Raw genomic sequence first — 25420 nt, forward strand, 5'->3', positions numbered from 1 at the left:
TAAATTTTCGTCTGTAACCAGAATATTTTAGTTTCTAAAACTTTAACTTTAGCTCAATGTCATGTTTTATAGCTCAATTACACAGAGAAATCAAAATAACGTGATACATCCATGAGAGAATCATTGAAGCATGACGCCAGAACCGGTCCTGCCGTTCTGCTTCAAAAGAGTTCCTCCTCTGCTCCTTGCGAGCTGAAAATCGATTTATGACTTGATCTGGAATATCCAACAAAATAAAGAGCCTCAAATCTTTCAGACGCATATCTATGCATGTCCAAATGATCACAATGAACACGCCAATCTTCTTGTGGTCAATTGTAAAATAACCGGTCAGCTTTCTTCGCCGCTTCTACCACCTCTTTGGTGTCCGGCGCTGTTCAGCGAGCGTCCCCTGGGGACGCTTCCGCCCACTAATACAACTCTAATGCTATGGCTCTCCACGCTCGTGATAGTGAACGTGCTTATCATTCCACCCATGGATGAGGCTAGCTCACTACTCTTGGGCTACAGTAAAGTACCACTCTTTCTGGTAGGTGGTGATGAGGGGCTTCTGGTGGGCGGTCATCAAGGGCAGGATCCCCTACATACTCTTACCTGTGTGTTCACCTGTGCGTGCAAGCCCAAGCATGTGTTCTTAGCCCTGCTTTCTTCCCTGTCGGTCATTTAATGCAATGGCTTCCATCCCACAACATTTCTATCATATTAATATTTAAATCAAAGCAGATTTAAGCCTGCTTAAATCAGACATCTACCCAAAGCCAGATTGGGTAGATGTCTGAACTCTCCAAGGTTCAAAATGAAGGCTTCCGTTAAGGGTTTGATTTGAGGTCAATAGGAATGGTTCTATAATGGTTTCGACAATGGCGTTCATGATCGCCTATTGTCTATATTATTTTCTTAAAATAACATTGTGGATTTAAGCAGGAATTCTGTCCTAATTAAACAAATATAGAACAATAATAACAATACAAATAAAATGATGGGTTGCAACACTGCCATACGAGAGGCGAAGACTCCTTCCGTCTGCAACACCCTGCCTTCGCTCCAGTAAGAGATAATTATCATAGGCAATTGTTTAGCCAGATTCGCGTACAACCTTGGTTCGGTTCGTTGAGCCGTGGCTGGCACTACTCTGTACCGGCCTCAACCACACTCCCGTCTCCAGGACGTACAGTGCCGTAAACTACCGAATTATAAAGAAAGAAAGATACAAAGTTTGAACGAAAACAAGATAGAAATCTCTGGATATTCTTGAAGAAAACAAGATAGAAATCTCTGGATATTCTTGAAAAAAACAAGATAGAAATCTTATTTTCTTCAAGAATATGCATATTCTTGAAAAGAAGATAGAAATATTTGCATATTCTTTAAGTTTTCTATTTTAATGCTTTGTAAGATTTAATTATATTATTAAAATATTAAGACATCAATGACTATTTGAATCAACACGTCGAAAGTCCTCAATCAAAAGCCAAAATAATTTGACTTGTTCAGTCATTACCTTCACTCATCTATCCCAAAACAAATAAATAACAATAATAAACCACCCTAACAACAACAATTAACAGTAACAATTGAGCATAATAGCCAGACTAGCAGCAGTAAAAGCACAAATGACTATAATAAGAGTGATACCACAGCGAGGTGAGGTACGTGGGAGCCGTCACCTCACACAGGCCAAGTAGCCAGCCACAAGTATGTTATTGTTGGGCTCCAAGAAGCGGGTTGGGAAGAGAGAAACTTCTGGTGTTGACAGGTGAGGCAGCGGGCGCCTAAATAAGCGAGTTTCAACCATAGTCTAAATACTGGATTGCGTCATTTGGATGACATATTGCCTATCACGTCTCAGTATTGAGACGCTCTGTGGTTTTAACTGTTTTTTAACTCTCCCTTTGGGTTTTTACAACCATTTCATGTATTATTTGTGTGATTCTAATGTCATGCACTTAATGTAAGATTAAATAGAGCCACTAGAGATTGGCGGATTTCATACTGTCTTCAGTCAGTGCCACGCCATCCTCAGGGATCAAATAACATATTGAAATTCACACACATTATATATATATATATATATATATATATATATATATATATATATATATATATATATATATATATATATATATATATATATATAATAAATATATAAAAGATATAAATTTTTGAAATTATTTTAATTCAAAGCATGTAAAATAATTGTTATTAATGCAATTGAAGAACAAATGTAGATACAAAATTGATTAACAAATATAATAACTTAGAAATGAGTAGGAACTAAAGACATTTAGAAAAACGTTTCAGTCTGTTACGAGTATGGGCTCCAACCTGGTTCCCACACTGGCAAATACATTTTGGCTATAATGAAAGTAAACTTGTAAAATACCCTCATACATCTTACAGCAGTGAGAGGGGCCGAGGGGCGTCTGGTCCTGATGGGTGGTCGTGGGTGAGGGAGGCGGGGCAGGGAGAGGCGACCCATACTGTGTGCCCGGGCCACACTCTCCCCCACTGGTCGTGCCCGGGTACGGGAGCTCCTGAAGGATGCCGAGGTAGATGCCTCTGGCGCTCCCTGTGTGGCACCCCTGCTCTCTCGCCCCACTGTTGAGGCTTCCACAGAGCGATGCCTGCTGGGTCGGGGTGGCTTTTTGGGGGGTGCCCTGGGCGCGGCAGGGGAGTGGGGTGCCGCAGGGGAGCAGGGTGCCCTGGGTGCGGCAGGGGAGCGGGGTGCCGCCGGTGAGCGGGGTGCCCTGGGTGCCGCAGGGGAGCGGGGTGCCGCAGGGGAGCGGGGTGCCCTGGGTGCGGCAGGGGAGCGGGGTGCCGCAGGGGAGCGGAGTTGCAAGCTCTTAGCTCTGGGGCAGCGGGAATCCCGTTCCCGAGTGATGTGTGAACGAGGCCTACGAGGAGAACATCCCCCAGTGCTCGGAGACCGTCGAGGACGCCATCCCTCAGTGCTGGGGGAGCGGGGGCTCCGAGAGGACGAGGAAGAGCGGGACCTGAGAGTGGCACCGTGCCATGAGGACACGCCGGACGACACCGTGCCAGAAGAGTAGGACGCAGCATCGAACTGCGCCGCGCGGCCCGCCGTGGCCTCCAGGTAGCAGGAGAAGAGCTCGGGCGGCACGGGCGGCGGCCCGGGGCTGACAGTCAGCACCCGCGGCTCCGCCCTAACCTGGCCCTCCAGCTCATGCCACCGCCGGCGGAAGGACAAGCCGAAGGAGCGAGTAGCAAGGCTCGGGGCGGCGGTGTTGGGGCTCCAGTAGTATGTGGTTGAGGCGCGGCCCAGTGACATGAGGGGCAGCTGGGCCAGCACCCTCGGCCACTCCGGCTCCTCCCCGCCGCCGCCGCTGCTACCACACAGGCACGACATATCCCGCGACGCCCCTCACAACCCGCTCCTGGCGGCGGGAGTCGAACTGGGCCCCTGGGGGGTCTGACCCAACATTCACCCTAACCACTTCCCCATCCACATACCTCCCCACTTCCTCGTCTATGGGGTCAAAGGTCAAGCTTTACCGCTGCCAGTTCTTCGTCATTACCGGCACCATTACACTTCCGGAACAACACTTGTCTACAGTGAACCAGAAAAAGTTGAAGATTATCTTGTGTGTTTCCCCAACACTAAGCTCTATCACTCACATGGTAGTCATTTGATTGTAACGCAGTGATTGGTCACTTGTAAAGAAGGAGAATTCGATTGAATGTCTAGACTATTCATATGAACCTCATCTTACTACCTTACCCAAAAGCTACTTCCCCTGCCGCCAACCAAACCCTCTCAAAACATTTACGAACGAGTTCCTAAACATTCCAAAACATACACAAAATTGACCAAAAACGAACGAGGCGTTATGACGACGATTGCCAGGTATTTCCCGCACTCTTATGAAGCTCTTCTTATACTCCTTTGTACATATCTCGCAATTTCCTCAAGCTTTTCATGGTTCACCTCTGAGGCAGTGTGCAGGTACAACAAGGCACACACTGATCTTCACTTTGATACACTGATCTGCTCGTTGCTACACTGAACTGGGCACTCACATACATATATGTACGCTGTTTATACTGAATTGGACATTATTATGCTGATATTTACAGCCTTCTACACTATTCCCTGCAATGTTTCACTTATTATGTCGCTACATTAATCTGTACATCTCTCTCTCTCTCTCTCTCTCTCTCTCTCTCTCTCTCTCTCTCTCTCTCTCTCTCTCTCTCTCTCCCCGCACTACTCCATTTCTACATCAGTGTACCGGTGAAGCATAATTTACACTGCGGTGTTGAAGCAGAGTGCAAGTGGTGGTATAATGTGGATTAGCTTGGGTGGCGGGGAGGGGGTTAGGAGCGGTGAGGGGTCCGGTCTAGAGGAAAACAGGTAGTCCGGAGGGACGTGGATGTGGGTCTGGAACAGAGCGAGTAGTCCGGAGCGACGTGGGTGTGGGTCTGGAACAGAGCGAGTAGTCCGGAGCGACGTGGGTGTAGTTGAGACCACACAAGTACTGTAGAGCAGGCCAATACCAGCCACGTGTTGTTCCCGGATGTGGTCCACCCAGTCACTAGGACACGCACGTGGCCCATTCGCTAACTCGTACACGCATGTGCATACATACACACGTACATCGACACGTCCACACATACCAATTTGCACACAACTCTTACCCAATTACTCGCCTCAATTTTATGTCAATTAGTCCACCAATTATAATAATATAATTTTAAAGATCGGAGAGAGCGACTAACAGTCTTAGCCTTTGATAGTTCGCCCGTGGGTATGTATGTAGTCACCTTTTATGCTTGCAGGGTAGAGCTTCAACTCTTAAGTCCCGCCTTGTCAGATGTAGGTCGTCTCCTCTTGGCCATCATTCACACACTAAGGAAGTGTTTCTCTAATGCTTATGCCTCTAGCTCCGTGTGTCTCCTCTATCTCCCTACTCCTTGGTTAGGTCTCAGAGCCCGTCTTTTTGAGTTCTACCAACAACTTTATGGAAGACCTTCCTAACATTTTAGTGTAGTTTTTTGTTGTTGTTCCGTAAATCTTGGGCTCCACTCCGGGGTTCTATAGTGCTGGTTGCCTCGGGTTCTGTTGATCCCATGAGAGTTGTGCACAAAAGTACTGGTCTGACCTAGGTATTCAATTAATAACTTTATACATAAATATCTGCCCTCCTAAATGCAGCTTTGTCAGGGGTATCTGAAGGATGTCCTCATGTTCGCCAGTCTGGCACGTGCCGCTTAAGATATTTCGTCTATGTGTTCCACTGGAATAAAGTAAGGTCTTAATAACGCTTCTTGATCTTTCACCCCTGTCGATTCCGAGTGGGCTTCCCCCTCGTCCTATACTAGTGTGATGGCCTCCTGCCATCTGGGGATGTATCGTGTGGTATGTTATTGTAAAGTACTGGGAAGTAAGATATTTTTTCTGGAGAAAGCACTAAGTCAATACGAGTATATAGTATTAGAAAGAGATATAAGGACAGGGATATGAATATGACGGAGGCAAGGGGAGAAAAGAGTTTGAGAGAAGGAGTGAGGGAGATATGTAGGAACGCTAAGGACGAACCAATCCTTGGCTTTCCACTTTGGTCTTAAACTCTCTTCTCAATCTCATTTACAACCTCCCCCTCCCCTCCAAATCAGTATCCTACACAAATGTCAATAGCTCTCTTCCCTTATCTAGTTGGAGTTTATCTAATTGTTTGTGAATTTATTCAGTCACCTAAGTCGAGAGTTCTCCTTCTCAGAAAGTTGAATGATTGCAAGGATTTATAACATTGATGGACATATAGACAGGCGGAGAGATAGAGAAACATACATACAAGAGTAAAGTCTAAGACCCCTGGCCACGTTGCAGGAATCAAGTCCCCCAGTATCCACAGCAAAGAATATATATAACAGTCTTGTGCCTATCCTAGCAGGATATTTTGTACTATACTCCACCTCTTCTTATGGGACAGACCGACACACGTTCACTCACACACACACACACACACACACACACACACACACACACACACACACACACACACACACGTGTGTGTTTTATAGACATTCATTTGTAACTGTTTACGCAATCTTGTTTTTATGTCCCATATTTACGTAGTCATCAACCTTATGCGTTTCAGTCACTGCTCTCGGAGACCTCAGGCTTTCTTCACACCGCCTACCACGATTACCACCACTATCACCACGATTACCCCCACCCATTATCAGATTCACAACAAACTAGCATCATTATTTCCGCGATCCCTAAAGCACCCAAAATATATATATACCACCATCAAACTAACGGACAGCATTATCACCTCTACTACCACTTTCCAACCCCTAGTCCACCACAATCATCTTCGCTACCACGATTACCAGCATCACCACCTCTAAGGCCATCAAAAGAACCGTTGTTATCCACCACCAGCAGCAGCAGCAGCAAGCAGCATCGCGGAAGGGAACCTTGACTGAGATGACACTACACACATGATCTACTCCCACCACGACTGTTGACGGTGACAGCGTGCCCTCGGGCGCCGCCGCCCCCTCACCAGCGTATTACACGTAACTTCCTGGATGTTTACCTGTGTCGTCCACACGGGCCTCGCGTGACATCTCGCCCCATTTCCCCAGTGTCTCAGTGACCATCTGAGTCATCACCAAGTACCTGTATATTTTAGGCATTAACAAGGGCTTGTTTTATATTATTCACAAAGAGGTGCTTATTTTCTTAAGTTATTCACGGACAAGTGCCGACAGGAACATTTTATACACCGACCCCCTTCCCCCCACCCAAAACAAACATTAGGACGCCATTACACAAAGATTCACAACACAGACTGGTCGACTAAACAGCCCTTTATGTACCACAAACACCGCGTAATATCTACGAGCGTATCTCTTTTTCTCTTTTAACCTCCTAAAATCTCACATACACAGCGACGTGACGCCCAGAGCGACGTCTACACCACACCGTGACAGCCGCGACACTGACACTCACGTTCGCGCCCTCGACTCATGAATGAACTCACGCCTCCAGGCCACGCCCCCTCCCCCCCCCCAGGGCCTCACACTGTTGCCAGTTACCATTAAATATGTCCCTTACTTAATAAAGATGAAGACACAGCAGAACATAAGAGCGTGCAAAGCACAAGAAACACATGGTAATAACGACCATGCTGGAAGCACTGTATCTAACTTGGAAACAAAAATACCCCCCCAAAAACGTGCCTTTAGCAATGTGTTGGAGTAACTTTATACAATAATACATTATCCAAATAAACACAAAATAGTTATTAAGGGTGAATTAGCTTATATTTAGGAAATAAACTGTGACCAATGTGTAGTTACTCGAGGGTCACCATCTCTGGTATTAAAATTGTTTTGGAAAAAAATCTTCAGGAGTAATTGGTGGATCTTTGCCAAGTCACCAGCTTCCTGTCCCACTCGAGATTGCCCTCGAGATATTATAATATATATATATATATATATATATATATATATATATATATATATATATATATATATATATATATATATATATATATATATATATATATATCACTTTATTTGGTTTAAAATTGGTTTACACAAAAAGTGTTGCAACATTGGTTACATGCAGGGTACAAGGATACTTGTCACAGGTTATAGAGTTCCTCCAGCTCCTCAGATGGCGGACAGGAACAATGGATGCAGTGAGCATTTCCTCTCTGGACTGCCACACTAAGGCGCTGAAAGAAGAATCTGACAGCTCTAAAATCTCTAGTTTTTTCAATTAGCTTAGAACCTAGTTCCTTCAAAAAACTTAGCAACACTTTTATCCCAGGCATCAAGTGTCTCTGAGGCAATGGGGACAAAATTGTAGTGGTGATCAAGATCTCTGTATTTACGAGACTGGGCTGCTTCCCCATGATTGGCAGCACCTCCTGCCTGTGCAGCACTGAAGTCAACATAGGTGTTGACCAAAGTTGAAATGCAACTGTAGTCCCATACCAATTGTCTACCATTCTTCCAGAGGTTCACCGTGATCCCATCTGGGCGACCGACAGGCTCATCAGAGTTGCGGGGCATTAGGTAATTTTTTTTTTCTTTGCCGGACTACCGGCTGTGATAAGGCTTCTCTTAATAATATATATATATATGTGTGTGTGTGTGTGTGTGTGTGTGTGTGTGTGTGTGTGTGTGTGTGTGTGTGTGTGTGTGTGTGTGTGTGTGTGTGTATTTACTATTTGTATCTGCAGAATCGAGCTATTAGCTCTTGGACCCCGCCTTTCTTACCAATTTATTTTTCCTCTATTATGGCTACTACATATATTTCTCTTACACAAGCGCACACAACTAGGTGAGTATAAACACATCCCCAGGAAGCAGCCCGTAACAGCTGCCTAACTCCCAGGTACCTATTTACTGCTAGGTGAACAGGTGCACTTATGTGAAAGAAACTCTGCCCATTTGTTTCTGACTTTGCCGGGGATCGAACCCGGGCCCCTTAGGACTACGACCCCAGAGCGCTGGGGTCGTAGAACAAACATTACCCAAGACCGCGTTCGTTTTTCAATAAAATGACTTAATAATAAAAAGTGTTTGAATAAAACAATATATTATGCCTATTGTCGTACAGTGAAGTCAAATATATCACTAGTATCATGATCATGAGTAGAAAAACATGTTTACATAATAATGTGTGTGCGTGTGGACACAGATTTCCAGTCTATGAGGGAATAATATTTTTTTTCTCAACTAAAATAGAGTCCCATCCCTATTCGGGATATCCGTTTTCTTCAACAGATTCAGTAGGCTAGAGAGCTCGTTTTCTTTTACTATTTGTTTTTTCTTCATGCGTGTATAACTATAATATTCCCTGAGGAGTCTCGTGTTCCTAAGGGCTCTCATATAGTTTAATTAAAATCACACATACGTTAGGATGATATCGAGACACCCCTTCCCCCCCGAAGGTAGAACTACTGACCTTCCCCAGGATGACACCCTACTATAGTTATGTAATTTCCGGATACCTATTTACTATTAGGTGAAAAAAAGTGCCCGACCTTGTACATGATCATAAAAAACGGTAATGATAGGTTGTATAGAAGGTGAACTGTTATATTTTGTGGTTAAATTTGTTTTGTAATTCTATACTAGTATATAGTAGCATCAAAAGATACATATCTCTGAGAAGAATTTAACGCCGTATAATGCGATCAAACAGGCTAAGTATTTTCTCTTCCTTTCTAAATATTTAAAGATAGCGAAAACAGGACACGAATAAAACCGACACCAAAAACATGTTTACATAATATTATAATGAATACTAATAACATACAGAGGTACAAGGCAGTTACCTTCTCGTACTCCATGGTTGGCCTGGTGGAGGACGAGGGAAGGAGGTCAAGAATGGGAACAGTGGAGGACCAGAAAGGTCAGGTCAGCGCCGTCCCATCGTGGTTTCTGAAAAGAAAACGAAGTATTAGGTTTCAAGTACTGACCTGACCTTGCTCTCTCTTGCAAGAAAAAGAGAAAAAAGCCTCTCTCTTCCTGAATAAAATAATATTATTTCACCTTCAGTCAAGCATCCATCTCGATAATTAGCCTCATTTAATAGGGCGGACTTCCTGCCAATTGGGACAGTTACCAAGGCCACTCGCTGACAATTGCGCATACATAAAAAACTAATATCGAGGCAGGAATTAGCATTCTAAGAGACACTGCATGACGGACACCTTTCTTCCTTCCCACGCTCCCCACGTTGGATGTCAGGAAGTCAACTCCGCAATGTTTATAATCAGTTTGCACCACTGAAGTAATCTATATTAATCACCGAGATTTTTGACTGTTACCTTTTCTTGTCGCGTACGTTCATTAGTCGCAAACATCACCAATTTCGTGTAATTACTGTGATAATTATCATTAAATATAGACTAAATAAATGTAAAATCAATAAAACAATGAATAAATAATTTTGTATACGTTTTATATATGGTTTATATTATTTAAAGTTTGTTACAAAAGAGGGTTACAAACTAGGTGACATAAAAGGTACAAAGTTGTTACAGGTTTTGGAGTTCCTCCAGCTCCTCAGATGGCGGACAGGAGCTCAGAATGCAGTGTGCATATTCCCTCCTCTACTGCCGCGTGGAGGCGCTGGAAGGCTTTCCTTTAAACATACTGTATTTGGTTAGATATAACCGCATTGCTGGGGGTTGTTTTTCTTATAGTGTAGATTTTCTATGCTTCTATTTTCTTTGTATCAGTATTGAGAACAGCAATCACGTTACCAAAATTCATGGCAAGGAAACTAGTCATTTTTCATTTTTAGAAAGTTGGTTGAGTTAGATATGTAGTGCTTCGCCGATGTCTACACTTAACACAGGAAAGAAGTCTGTAAGAACCCAGTGTATTATATACCTACCGAACACCAGCGTGATAATGCAAGTAGCCCACGAGCACTGTTCCTGGACATTGTGAAGCGTGGCCCCAGAACTCACTGTTTACATTTCAATCAAACAATATATTATGCCGACCAAACCACACACTAGAAAGTGAGGGGACGACGTCGTTTCGGTCCGTCCTGGACCATTCTCACAATCGACTTGAGAATGGTCCAGGACGGACCAAAACGTCGTCGTCCCTTCACTTTCTAGTGTGGTTTGGTCAGCATATTTCAGCCACGTTATTGTGACTCCTCGTCTGCAATATATTACGCCTTTTGTGGTACACTGAGGCCTAATATACCACTAACTGCTGTACTGTGGAGCGGCTGCTGTTGCCAGTGTGGGCGAAGTACCTCTAGGATGAGGTATTATCTTTAGTTATGGTACTAGTGTCACTAAAAGCAACTGTTGCAACAGCAGCCGTAGCCGCAGCGTCAGCAAAAGTAATGGTATAATAGTATCAGTAACTCTTATGGTACTAACAGTATTGTGATAATGGTGATTCATTTAAATGATTTAATAAACGATGTTTCGTCAATTGCCATTATTTACGTGGGAGTTAGGTGTATATACGCCTTAAGTGCACAATGGCTGGGGCGTTGCCGCCTCCACCCGAGCACGACCCTCAGGGCTACACACACACACACACACACACACACACACACACACACACACACACACACACACACACACACACACACACACACACACACATACATTACAGGTTACTGGCAGAGCGAGTCCAAGTTCAACCAGTCGATAAACGAGAAATACTGCCGTAACATAAGCTTACAATTTAACGGTGATCACAGCGTCACAGATGATTATAAACCACACCTTAGAGTATAAAATATTGATATATTATGTCGAAAGCAACAAAAAACTATAATAATAATAATAATAATAATAATAAACATTATTATTTTTATTATTGTTACATGTTGCAATATTGAGAGCGTCTTGAGTGATGTGTGTGATGGGTGTTGCAGCGGCCACTTGTTCACGCCAGGAGAACAGCATGACTTCAACAGTATGAGGTAATGGTCCCTTCACTACACACTTTTATCACTGTGTCTCCGGACTAATTAGCGGGTAATAACCAATTTTATATTCGACGCAAAAAATACATTGTTGTTATTCCTCCTTGGCGTTAGAGAGCTCGAGAACGTAGACCACCAGTGACCAGTTATGATACCTGTACTTGTACTTCGATCATAGAGCGGTTAGTTAGTAATTAGTATTCACAAACGACTTGAGAATGGTCCAGGACGGACCGAAACGTCGTCGTCCCTTCACTTTCTAGTGTGTGGTCTGGTCAACAATTAGTACTCAGTTACTCAGCTCAGACGCGCGACCAGGTCGTCCTCAAGTTAAGGTTATTGCTATCAGCGACCTCGCAGCGCATCGGAGTTCGTAAACTGTTCACTAAACGGCGACTAAGCCGCGATGATGGAGGTGAGAGATTGCGATCTCGTTCGCGGACATAAATACAGAATATCTCCGAGCCCCTGGATACTAACAAGGACTGCCGTCCAGTGCGTTACTGAAGGGTAACTCTTGTATTCATGTCCACACACACGGAGGGTTCTTCTCCGGGCTTGATATTCTCCCCGTCGCCGCCTTGCTTACGTGGTACAGACTGACACGTCCGTGTGGCATCTAGTCTTCTGTCTCTTGACCGGTGAATGGATCCTCCGTAATCCCGCGTCGAGGAATGTTGGCGAGATGACAAAACTGCAGGAGATGAGTCACAATAACGTGGCTGAAGTATGTTGACTAATCCACACACTAGAAAATGAAGGGACGACGACGTTTCGGTCCGTCCTGGACCATTCTCAATTCACAATCGACTTGAGAATGGTCCAGGACGGACAGAAACGTCGTCGTCCCTTCATTTTATAGTGTGTGGATTGGTCAACATTACAAAACTGCGCACTTGGCTGGAGCTCCATCTCGACATATGACGTAAGTGACGTCAAGAATGCCCCAAGGGGAGTAAGGTCTAACACCTGCGAACTGTTTGACCTGTCTACGACACAGTTACTCTTTAACTAACCTAACGAAAAATAGAGATAATTCAGTTTTTATATAAAGTGTGTATGGGGTGTGTGTGGTGTGTGATGATGGCAGCAAATCGCCCGTGAAATAGAGGAAGGGTGGAGGGAATTATAGGTCTGGATAAAGATTTGGGATGGGACGGGGGAGAGGAATGGTGCCCAACCACTTGAGACGGTCGGGAATTGAAAGCCGACCTGCATGAAGCGAGACCGTCGTTCTACCGTCCAGCCCAAGTGGTTGAACAAATAGGATGAAACTAAACGTCACATGTAATGATACAATGCATGCAAGACGTGAGTGTTGCAACTGTGCAAGTGTTTGAATACGTATAAGAGAGCAGTTGACACATGGAACGCATTAGGGAGTAATATGGTGGAAGCAGACTCAATACACAACTTTCAATGTTGCTATGATAGAGCCCAATAGGGTCAGGAATCTGTATACAGTTGATTGACAGTTGAGAGGCAGGACCAAAGAGCCGAAGCTCAACCCCCGCAAGGGCCATTACGTGAGTACAATGTACAGCCATTGTGCCTCACGACTCAGGTCGCCACCAGAGGTTTATGTGGAAGTTGCAACCACAGACTTTCCCCAGACTAAACCAAAATCTACGGTGGTTTGTTGTTTAAGATTCAGCTACTGGGAACAAAAAGTTCCAAGTAGTACGGGCTATGGTGAGCCCGTAGTGGACTTACCTGGCACAGGAGCGGAGTCCTGTGTGGTTTGTCTCCTTCCTTAACTATACGTTAAGACCGCACCTAACCCTCTCCCTCCCCCATCCCGTATGCAAGTCTTCCCAGATGCTCGTCCTCGTCCCCCCATCCTCATGGACCAAGCTCCCCCTCCCCGACCCGTCGACCATAACCTACATTTTCCCATTCATTCGGAGAAGGCTCTCGCCCGCCCGCAGCCTGGCTATAGCAACTTTCTCTGCACCAACCAACTACATTTATACATTTATTAACGCAACTCATTTATAAAAGTTGGTGTCGCTTGTGACTGCTGAGGACCCACAACCTGAGAGTATAAGCTAGTAGGGTCTCGCGCGACTGCTTCCAGTCCCTCCTTAATTAAATACAATATACATATTATTAAGCAACTCTTTCCGTTTTTTTATATATTATTTCTCCACCTCATTTTCCACTTGATCAATAATTGACTTAACTTGATTTGTTGCACCACTGAACTCAAGATTGTTCATGCAACCAAAAGTTTTCTTTGTTAACACGATTTGTTAATTCACAGTTAAATATCTGACGACGCTGATATCTCTGGGGTCCCAATGTTTATCATGTAGTTGGAAGAGCCTCATCTTGAAGTTACAGCCCCGCTCCTGTGCCAGGTAAGTCCACTACGGGCTCACCATAGCCTGTACTACTTGGAACTTATTGTTCCGAGTAGCTGAATTTAAAACAACCACAACGACAACCCCATCCCAACATTCCTGAGCTTCGTGAGCGCCTAGTCAGCTGCTGAGACTTCCTGGTGGACTCTCAGTAGTGTGAAAGTTAGCCGCGAGGGAAATACTAACACGTAAAAAGGTTCCTGTAGGTGTGAACAAAAACTTTCTCTAAAGTTTAAGGTATTCGGCATTTACATTCCTCTTCGTTCCCCACCCCCGTCTTTTTTCTCCTCTTCTTCTCCTTCTCCTCTCATTTTCCGAGTCGGGTACCGGGTCGGGTACCGGAGAGACAGCGTGTTAAGTCGGGTACCAGTGGCAGAGAGTGGGAAGTTGGGTACCAGTGGGCGAGAGTGGGAAGTCGGGTACCAGAGAGCATACAGATGACCTCACTAGCCACACCTCGCGTGACCAGACTCATCAGTTGCACGTCATGTATGTCAACTCGTCAGCTCTTCCTCCTCCACGTACAGCTGTCACGTGAACAGCGAAGCAGTCCATCTGAGAGACACGGGAAGACGAACGGGGTGTGAAGTGTGGTGTGTGGACAGTCCTATCTTGATGACTCGGTCTTAGAATTCCATCAAGTTTTTCATACAAGACTCGTCCCTCTAAAGCCGTGTTATCCGTTATTATGCTTGTCGTCTTCTGGTGCTTCACCATTATTTCTCCGAGTACTTTCTCCAGTACTGTGCAAGGAATTCATGTTAATGACACATCTGGCACCATGGGCACAATCAAAGAACACTGTATGAACATCAGAGGTCCACGGTTGTTCAACGTTCTACCAGCGAGCATCAGAAATATTACAGAAACAACCGTGGACATCTTCAAGAGGAAACTAGATTGTTTCCTCCAAGGAGTGCCGGATCAACCGGGCTGTGGTGGGTATGTGGGCCTGCGGGCCGCTCCAAGCAACAGCCTGGTGGACCAAACTCTCACAAGTCAAGTCTGGCCCCGGGCCGGGCTTGGGGAGTAGAAGTCCCAGAACCCCATCAACCAGGTATCTATAGTGTAATATTTTCTTTCTGTTCCATTTCTTGGATATTAGAACTATATTTGTCTCTCTCACATTTCAAAATTTCTAGTCAAAAGTGTTTATTGACAAATTTCCTTAGCAGTTAAGCACCTCTTTTTAGCCTTCTTCAGTAGCGCCCTTGTTACTGTGTGTATTGCATTTATTTAGTTCCTTCAGCAGTCCTTTCATCTTCCGAGTGGACTACAGCTTTCCATGGCATCTCGTTGTTTGGGGGGACGCTTTATATATTCCATCGTCTTACCGGCGTTTATCTATACAATTCGTGGAACTTCACGAAGATAGTCTCTAGCTCACACTCTTGTGTACTTACTCTCTTGTGTAGCTTCCTGACCTTCACGGCCCGTCCTCTGGCCTGGACTTATCAACTCCTTAACTCAACTTTACTCAAAGACACTAACGTGACGGTCCCAGAGGTAAAATGTATTTTATATTCGCAACGTCAGCTTCATTTTTGAGTGAACAATGATTGGTTTATTGCTCTTTGTCTTCTTGATTTAGTGATGTGTTCTTGCAAGAACTGTTTGTCTCTTGCAGTCACTAACTTCGCTCTCACGTTCCTCCTCTCCCACCGTGAGGGACCTTTCTTGCCCAATTTATATTCTCTGCGATTTAAATATCAGAGGATTGGGAGCACAGCCCTTGACCTCCTCGCCACATATGGCCATCTTATCCTTGACCTTTATGCAGCTTCCATAGCGTTCGTTACAGTGTAGGCTTGGCAGGTGTGTGCGGACGTGCGTGTGTGGACACACCTGAGTGTGTATGTGCATGCCATATAACAAACAGAGGTTTACAAGAAAGCAACCCACGCGCTTCTGACCAGACTACACAATCACTCCAGACCGCTAGGTTAACGGTGGTTGTGTGGGGTCGTGGAGGTGGTGGTGGTGGTGGTAGTTGTGGTGGTGGTGGTGGTGGTAGTTGTGGTGGTGATGACAGTGGTAGGAGAGAGGGAGAGAGGGAGAGAGAGAGAGAGAGAGAGAGAGAGAGAGAGAGAGAGAGAGAGAGAGAGAGAGAGAGAGAGAGAGAGAGAGAGAGAGAGAGAGAGAGAGAGAGAGAGAGAGACCAGTCGACCTATGGAGGACGAAGAGATAACGGGTAAGGTCGGTGAAGGTTTGATCGTGCTGATGAGAGGAAGGGATTGGGAAGAGAGAGAGAGGAGTGGGGAGCTGGTAGATGGAAGAAGAGGGAGTGGGGAGATGGAGAAAAAAGCGGGGGGGGGGGCGAGGGGTGTGAGAAGAGAAATAGGAGGTGGAATAGAAACAATTGTAATTATGTCGATAGTTGGCACCGATAATTATAGCCAAAGTAGCAGAGATTGTGTACTCCTCATCATCACCATCCTCACTATACCAACCAAACTACCATTGCAGCACCACCCCGGTTATCGCTCCTGAAGTCCCAACCGGACCTTCTCCCTCACCACTCCACCACCTCACCGTCACCAAGCCACATCATCATCATCAACGTCGCCGACGAAATCAATGTTCACAGTCAGGGCTCACTCACCAAGACGAGTCAAGGCCACTTTCTCTCTCCCAGACACCAGGCAACTGTCTCATGGCCCAGGCAGGAGTTGGAAGAAAGCCGGACACACAAAACATCAACCACACAAAGACGTGCAGAGTCTAGCCACACCATACAGAGCCTAGCCACACCATACAGAGCCTAGCCACACCATACAGAGCCTAGCCACACTATGCAGAGTCTAGCCACACCATACAGAGCCTAGCCACACCATACAGATCCTAGCCACACCATACAGAGCCTAGCCACACCATACAGAGCCTAGCCACACCATACAGAGCCTAGCCACACTATGCAGAGTCTAGCCACACCATACAGAGCCTAGCCACACCATACAGAGCCTAGCCACACCATACAGAGCCTAGCCACACTATGCAGAGTCTAGCCACACCATACAGAGCCTAGCCACACTATGCAGAGCCTAGCCACACCATACAGATCCTAGCCACACTATGCAGAGCCTAGCCACACCATACCGAGCCTAGCCACACCATACAGAGCCTAGCCACACCATACAGAGCCTAGCCACACCATACAGAACCTAGCCACACAAGACACATTACGGCAGATAGCCTGTTAACCAATCATCCAGCGATTGGTACAATACGTCAATCAGCCAGCCTGTTATCCTGTCAGCTATGACGGTTATCAGTCAGCCTCCACTCTGCCTGCTAACCAATCAACCAACCAGCTGGACTGAGAATTGAATTGAACTATCAGGGGAAAGCACCAAGTCATTATGACTATATAACACTTGGAAGGGATCAGGATAAGAATTTGGGATGGGACGGGGGGCAGGAATGGTGCCCAACCACTTGGACGGTCTGAGAGCAAATAATCCAAGTCAGATATCTTATCGTAATCCTGTGGGTGGTAGTGGGAGGTTTACAGCTGAATCCTCTTGTGATCCTGTGGGTGGTAGTGTGAGGTTTACAGAGGAATCCTCTTGTAATCCTGTGGGTGGTAGTGTGAGGTTTACAGAGGAATCCTCTTGTAATCCTGTGGGTGGTAGTGTGAGGTTTACAGAGGAATCCTCTTGTGATCCTGTGGGTGGTAGTGTGAGGTTTACAGAGGAATCCTCTTGTGATCCTGTGGGTGGTAGTGTGAGGTTTACAGGGGAATCCTCTTGTGATCCTGTGGGTGGAAAGTTGCCAGAAGTACCCGGTAAACCTGCCTAAACAGTTTACATTTACCCCGAGCACAGAACAAGACATTTGTGAACTGTAATTCTCGATAAAAAAAAATGCTCGAATCATATTACATATAACGAGCAGTTTTGCGAGATTATTTAGTTAGGTGTTCACCCAAGAACAGTTAGTTAACCTTGCTCTGGTTATTGGGGTTCAGCTCCTGGTTTCCGGCTCCTCACCTTGGTCTGGCTGTGGCGGTTGAGCTCAGCATTTGCCTTCCGCCTCACCTTCCCTTAACTGATGTAGTTATGTATGTGCATTCACATATTTGAGCACAGCCCCGCTCCTGTACCAGGTACGTTCACTACGGGCTCACCATAGCCCGTGCTACTTGGAACGTTTTGTTCCGAGTAGCTGAATCTAAAACAACAACATATTTGAATGGAGTTGAGCTTCCGCTCCTAAGCCCCACCTTTCCAGCTATCGGTTGCAAATGCTTCCGAACCTTCTCATGTACTATCATATTATGTTCTAAAACTAAGAATGATAACATATCTTAATATATTATCCATTATATAACCAGCGCATTCACGCCGATTTTTTTTCTTAAATTTGGTTTTCTTTAAGTTAATTAATTAATTTATAATTAATGTAATTTTGTTAATTTAATTTGGGTGTCCAGCTGCCAGTTCTGCCCTCTCTCTTTTCTCCTCCTCAGACTGCGACCACCGGCGTCTAACAGCCTGGTTGACCAGATCACTAACCAGGAGGTTAGGTCAGAGACCGAGCAGCAGGGACAACGATTCCCGGAACCACCAGAAGGTAGATGGAAGGGTCACCATTCACCAGAAGGTAGATGGAAGGGTCACCATTCATCAGAAGGTAGATGGAAGGGTCACCATTCACCAGAAGGTAGTTGGAAGAGTCACCATTCACCAGAAGGTAGATGGAAGGGTCCCCATTCACCAGAAGGTAGATGGAAGAGTCACCATTCACCAGAAGGTAGATGGAAGGGTCACCATTCACGAATTCATATGATGTCCCATTTTCTGGAACGGAAAATCAATTAGGCTTATCGAGGTCCGCCTAGGCTGACCACTGACCTTCCCCACGATCCAACCCACAACAGTCGCCTAATTCCCGGGTGCCTATTTACTGCTAGGTGAACATAAGCATCAGGTGTGGGGAAATGTGTCCAAACGACTCGCCCTAACCTGGAACCGAACTCGGGTCCAGTTGGCTGTGAGCCGACTGTGCCAGTACTGTGCTACTGAGCCCACAGGGTTCAGCAGCGCGTACTCCAGATAACTGAAGGCTGAGAGCCGAGACCCAAGAGCTGGAGTTCAACGCACGCAATTACAGAGTCATCCTTAGGCCACACACACACATTAGCACCTTTAATTATCGAGCCATCTTATTAGTAACCTAACTATCATATTTTCTAAGACTGCCTAACGTGCATGCTAATTACTAAACGACTTTACTGTCAGAAATCACACTACTAATCTGCTTTCATTATTTTCAAGGCCCAACGGCCTCTCTAATTAGTGGCCTCTTTATTGTTAATGCACCTTCTAACCACCTCTCTAACTAGTCTAATTACCTAATTACCTGACCAACTTACTGGATACGTAGCTATTGTACCTCTAATTACCCTTCCTCCACTAACTATACAACTACCTTATGTATGAGCACTAGCAACTCAACTAAGTCTTAAACAGCTGTACTAACTACCCAACTACCGCACCCACTTCGGTTAACGACTCTCCATAATATCAAAATCGTTGGGTTCATCAAAAATACCCAACGATCCTCCCTATCTAATGAGACACGTTATTAATGACCCAATTACCGTCTTTACCTACTCAAGCACCGCATCTGGAGGCATACCCGACACCTGAACCTAACTGCACAATCACCTCACTAACTGCCTTACCCGCAGGCCTAATTACTTTCTCCTGATCCGCGCCAGAAAGAGGTAATCAGCATACGGAAGAGGCAATTAGAATGGCGGGAAGAGAGAGAGAGAGAGAGAGGGGGGAAGTCGGGGGGTGGGGGTGGGGGGAAGAGAGAGAGGGGGGATCAGTCGGGGGGTGGGTGGGGGGTTGGGGAAGAGAGAGAGAGGGGGGAAGTCGGGGGGTGGGGGGAAGAGGGATGGGGAGGAGGCACAGTTAGCAGTTAACAGTCACGGTGAGCTGAGTTACCGGTAGTGACGGTGGAGGAAGCTTGAAAGTGGAAGTCTGTGTGTTTCTCACGCTCCACTCGCTCCTCTCTCTCTCTCTCTCTCTCTCTCTCTCTCTCTCTCTCTCTCTCTCTCTCTCTCTCTGCAGCTGTGACACACCCGAACCAGTTCTTAAGTCTCCATCACTCACCATCCATCCGTCTCTCTCAGGCCCTCTTTCCCACAGTTTGACTCAGAGACACACTTAGGAAATGTAGAGTAACACCCTCAGGGTTTCACCGTTTCTTTACACTTCCGTCTGTAATGAGGCAAGACGCACCTGTACTTACACTTGGTAATAATAATGATAATGATAATAATCAGAGAGACCTGTACCAAACAGGATTCACCTCCGCTACACTAAACCTAACAGAGGTTATAATGAGGGAAGACGAAGCTATCCCACCAGCCATCGGCGCCTCTGAAGGGACACGGAGAGCCCCGAGGGGCCTCTATAGGGACACGAAGAGCCCCAAGGTGCCTCTAGAGGGACACGAAGAGCCCCGAGGGGCCTCTAGAGGGACACGGAGAGCCCCGAGGGGACTCTAGAGGGACACGGAGAGCCCCGAGGGGCCTCTGGAGGGACACGGAGAGCCCCAAGGGGCATCTGGAGGGACACGGAGAGCTCCGAGGGCCTATGGAGGGACACGGAGAGCCCCAAGGGGCCTCTGGAGGGACATAGAGAGCCCCGAGGGGCCTCTGGAGGGACACGGAGAGCTCCCAGGGGCCTCTGGAGGGACACGGAGAGCTCCGAAGGACTTCTGGAGGGACACGTCGGCGTGACACTGGATCTCACACCACTCCACCAATAGATGGCAGCACTCGACCATCCTTCACGCTGACCACCTTATCAATGACCAACAATTTAACCCCAAGTTATTTTTTCCTCCTGTTAAACAAAGACACTTAGAGATCAACACCTGCACGTGACCTGGCATAAAATGTACACGAAAAACTAACAGAACAACAATATTAAATCTAAAAGACGTTTGACTCCACAAGTCGTCACGAAGCTACACTTTCTCATCTTGTTTTTATAGCTATTACCATATGGTGTGCCAGTGTCAGGGAGCGTGTTATAACTACCGAGTCATAACCACTTAATGACCTCATCAGGATTCAACTCCATAACAGCTGCTGCCTGACTCCGGGGTACCAAGGCATTCACCAGCATGCCTTGGTATGCCTAGTCTGCCTCTCTGCATCAAATGCATCAATTGATGCCTCTCCATCAAATATGTGAATGCAGAATGCCTACTCTGCCTCCTCTGCCTCTCACAGACTAGTGAGAGGCATCGGGTGTAAGGAAATTTGCTCAAACGTCTTCCCTCTTCGCGGGAACTGAATCTAAGTGAGATATATGGTAACTAAAAAATGTTTATATATATATATATATATATATATATATATATATATATATATATATATATATATATATATATATATATATATATATACCCTTCTGAAGATGTATTATTAAATACGAAAGTACTTAAGGAAATTCATGTTTCAATTCTTCCTCCGTGTTCTGACACTGTCACATTTTTCATCACGTGTTAATTTTCGTGATTTACACACACACACACACACACACACACACACACACACACACACACACACACACACACACACACACACACACACACACACACACACACATCTTGTATTGGAATGCAAATGGAATGCATTAGGAAGTGATGTGGTGGAGGCTGACACCATACACAGTTTCAAGTGTAGATATGATAGAGCCCAGTAGGCTCAGGAATCCCTACACTTGATTAACGGTTGAGAAGCGGGACCAACGAGCCAGAGTTCAACCCCCCACAAGCACAACTTGGTGAGTACATACACAAACACACACGCGCGCGCGCACACACAGTGGGAGAGATTTCAGTAGAGGTTCAAAAAAGTTCAACCAATGAAGTTACAGGGAAACAAAAGTTATTTATACAGTAGATATGTAAAAATTTTGAACGGCTCAATTACACACACAAACTAACCCCCAGTTATGGACGAGATGAGAAAACTTCAACCACAGAAGAAATAAGGAAATTTCAGCGTATAATATGACAAAGTCTGATCTTATCTTGGAATAAATTCAACTTCAGGCAATCATAACTGACATTTCAGAACATAGAGTTAATAAATAATAAATACAGCTAGGAGATCGCAAAGAAATTCCAGCCTATCATGAAAAGATAAATACATTTCAGCCAACCACGGACGAGGAAGATAAGTCTCAGCCAATCAGCGGCGAGGAAAGGACAACTCTGAGGGCAACGGTCGAGGTGAGAGCGCGTCACGATACTCCGCCTGAAAAAGTAGTTCACTTCCCACTTTTGAGTAAGTCCCTAACATGGCTTTATGCTGTCTTGTGTCCTTGAGAAGGTTCAGGGAATTCATGTTAAAACACAACCTGTATTATCATGTATGTGAAGAAGATATGAATACCAAAATACATATAATTTATTATGTCTTGCACTATGTCAGGTTTGTTTCGCAATTAATTTTGTGTATAATTATGGACCGCCGTGCACACTCGGTGCACACAGTCACGTAATGGACTCAAAAACTAGTTCTACATGTTATACTAAGCAATTTCCTTTCCTACCCATCCAGTAGAGTCCATTGGTTCCCAACTTAGGGTCCAGTGGACCCCGCGGAGGCCCCAAGGAAGAATTTCAAGGGTTCCCATGACAAATACTATATACCGTGTCCTACTCTAACAAAATCAGAACCACTTATGAATGTGGTGAACTGTCTCCTGTTGACATTTACTTGCAAAGTTAAATGAAAACAATGCAAGGCTTGTGACGTATGAATGGCTTTGTCGCAGGCTGCCGGTAACTTTGCCTGCTCGATCTATTTTGTAGAGGGCCACAGGAGAGAATGTGGGTGTTGGGGTCTACAGGTGAGTGTTCACCTGTGGATACTCACCTGTTTAGTATTCACAGGATGTGGAGGATGTATTCATAAATGACAAAAAATCGGTAAAGGTGAGAGAACCCGCACATGTGGCAGGTAAGTCCACTACGGGCTCACCATAGCCCGTGCTACTTGGAATGTTTTGTTATGAGTAGCTGAATCTAAAACAATAACAGGCGAGAGAACAGGTTGTGCGCTTTCAGGCGCACCAGTAGAGTGGAGTAGGGAACCCTCAGTGTATGTAGAGTGAGAGAGGCATCAGCTTGGCTTGAGGCACATTGCTGTGCTTTCACGCCAAGCTCAGTAGGAGCCGTATGGAGGATTCGAACCTTATACTCCCCAAGCAAACGCCTTAGACAACTACCCCACGACATGGTCAAAAGAATTGCAACCTTTCTCACCGATACGTCACGCTAATGTGATTTCTTGGTGCGTGAGAACAACCATGCGTCTTGAGAGGGTAAGAAACGGACCATTTGACGGGAGTAATCTAGCCAGGCCTTGAACACTTAACCTATGGTAATGTTTCTTTCTTCGCTAAACCACAAGTCGTCCTTACGATAACTTCCCCCCAAAAAACGTAATTATCAAAATAACGTTACTGGCAACGAGTTGTTTACAAATTAGTTAAATACAAATCATATATTTCATAACAAAACTCACAAATTATAACGATTTGTAAAGTGTGCAAATAATTATCCACAACAACAAAATTAAATAGATTTTTTTTTCCAATGTTAAGTTACTCCCAGAGAACAGCCAGGGGCCAGATTCACAAAGCAGTTTCGTAAGCACTTACGAACCAGTACATCTTTTCTCAATCTTTGGCGGCTGTGTTTACAATTATTAAACAGTTAATGAGTTCCGTAGCACCAGGAGGCTGTTTATAACAATAACAACAGTTAATTGGGAAGTTTTCATTCTTGTAAACTGTTTAATAAATATATCCAAAGTCATCAAAGATTGTAGAAGGATGTACACGTTCGTAAGTACTTTCGTAACTGCTTCGTGAATCTGGCGCCAGTCCTTGAAGACTCAACATTCAACAATTTCCTGAAAATCGTTTCAATAATGGATGCATGACAGCATCGATAGCCACAACCAGTGCGTGACAATATCGGCAAAACAATCCCCAACGGTAACCAGAGAGAACGATAATACGATAAAAATCATATTCAATGGCATTCAGACATACAAAAAAACTGAATTGTGATACCTGAGTAAAAAAGGGGCAAGGAGCGCGCTACGGTCGGTATGTAAACGGTAATTTGATTGGTCAATGATTCAGTGCACGGTGTTGCCACATCTCGTGTACGAAAAACTGTATAATTCTCGTATTTAATGTCATTTAACTAAATCTGGTTTTATTAGATGTGGTTTAGCTTATTACTATGATGAATAATGATCATTATTAAAGGCTGAATGTATTATGTAACAATTCGCTTACGAGTTTAACACTGAGGTTATGATTGGTAAATTCCTAGAACAAACATCAGGCTAAGAATTTGCGCGCGCACACTCAAGGATACGGAACCATAGTCCCTATGTACAGAGGACAAAAGTAACAGAAAATTACGGGAAGCATCCGGAATAGTCGTAAAACTTAAGGAATTGCGATACAGCATTTCCGGCGAGGGCTGAGTCACTCGTCCAATGTCGGCCTCACCTTCCAGGTAAACCATGACGTCACGACCAATGATGGGGCGACGAAGGCACGTCATCAACTTGATGACGTCACTTTAGAGGCATGACGCCATGTAAAGTGACGTCACGACCAATGATGGGGCGACAAAGGCACGTCATCAAGTTGATGACGTCACTTTAAAGGCATGACGCCATGTAAGAAGGCATATGATTGGCGGAGGTTATAAGGTAGAAATAAGCTATACAAATTTAAAATACAGGGAATTATCATGTGCGTACTCATACACATGCATACAAGATTACTAGAAACAAGATTCTCAGGGGAATTGATAGGGTAGACAGATTATTTAACACAAGGGACACACGCACTAGGGGACACAGGTGGAAACTGAGTTCCTAAATGAGCAGAGGCACCACAGGCATCAGAAAGAACTTGTTCAGAGTAATTAACAAATGGAATGCATTAGGCAGTGATGTGGTGGAGGCTGACTCCATACACAGTTTCAAGTGTAGATATGATTGAGTCCAGTAGGCTCAGGAACCTGTACAACAGTTGATTGACAGTTGAGAGGCGGGACCAAAGAGCAGAAGCTAGACCCCCGCAAGCACATTTAGCCGAGTAAAATTGGGTGAGAACACACACACACACACACACACACACACACACACACACACACACACACACACACACACACACACACACACACACACACACACACTCTATTAACCTTCACATGTTACTGAGTCCTTGACAACCAACGTGATTTCCTTCTCTCCCCTCCACAACCACCCCCCCTCCACCTCACCCCCCCTCCCCTTCCCAAACCTCACCTCTCAGAGCATGACACCCTCAAAATAATCCATCTGGTGAACAGGTGAGCTGTTCAACAGGCGCCGCACAGGTAAACAGTTTAACAGTAAACTGGTAAACAATGAGAGTTAAGGTGTATACCTCCAGATGTTCCAACACACAGTTCATCTCCACTCATCTGTGTCTCACTGCAAGGTACATTGTCTCATTTTATTAATGCCATCCACTGTTATATATTTCTCAATCCATTAGGT

The 25420-nt window shown here is 45.1% G+C and overlaps 1 protein-coding gene across 2 annotated transcripts in view; it reads right to left on the reverse strand.

Moving 5' to 3' along the window:
- The window catches only part of LOC123756382 (unconventional myosin-XV), a 108207-nt gene that overhangs the window by 59809 nt on the left and 22978 nt on the right, over positions 1 to 25420 (reverse strand). For both annotated transcript variants that reach the window (XM_069331199.1, XM_069331198.1), the window contains exon 2: positions 9324 to 9429. In XM_069331199.1, the coding sequence (XP_069187300.1) occupies positions 9324 to 9338 (15 nt within the window). In that variant the 5' untranslated portion in view covers positions 9339 to 9429. The remainder of the gene's footprint in view (positions 1 to 9323; positions 9430 to 25420) is intronic.

This window comes from Procambarus clarkii, chromosome 25, assembly GCF_040958095.1.
Source record: "Procambarus clarkii isolate CNS0578487 chromosome 25, FALCON_Pclarkii_2.0, whole genome shotgun sequence".
In the NCBI taxonomy this organism is placed as follows: domain Eukaryota; kingdom Metazoa; phylum Arthropoda; class Malacostraca; order Decapoda; family Cambaridae; genus Procambarus; species Procambarus clarkii.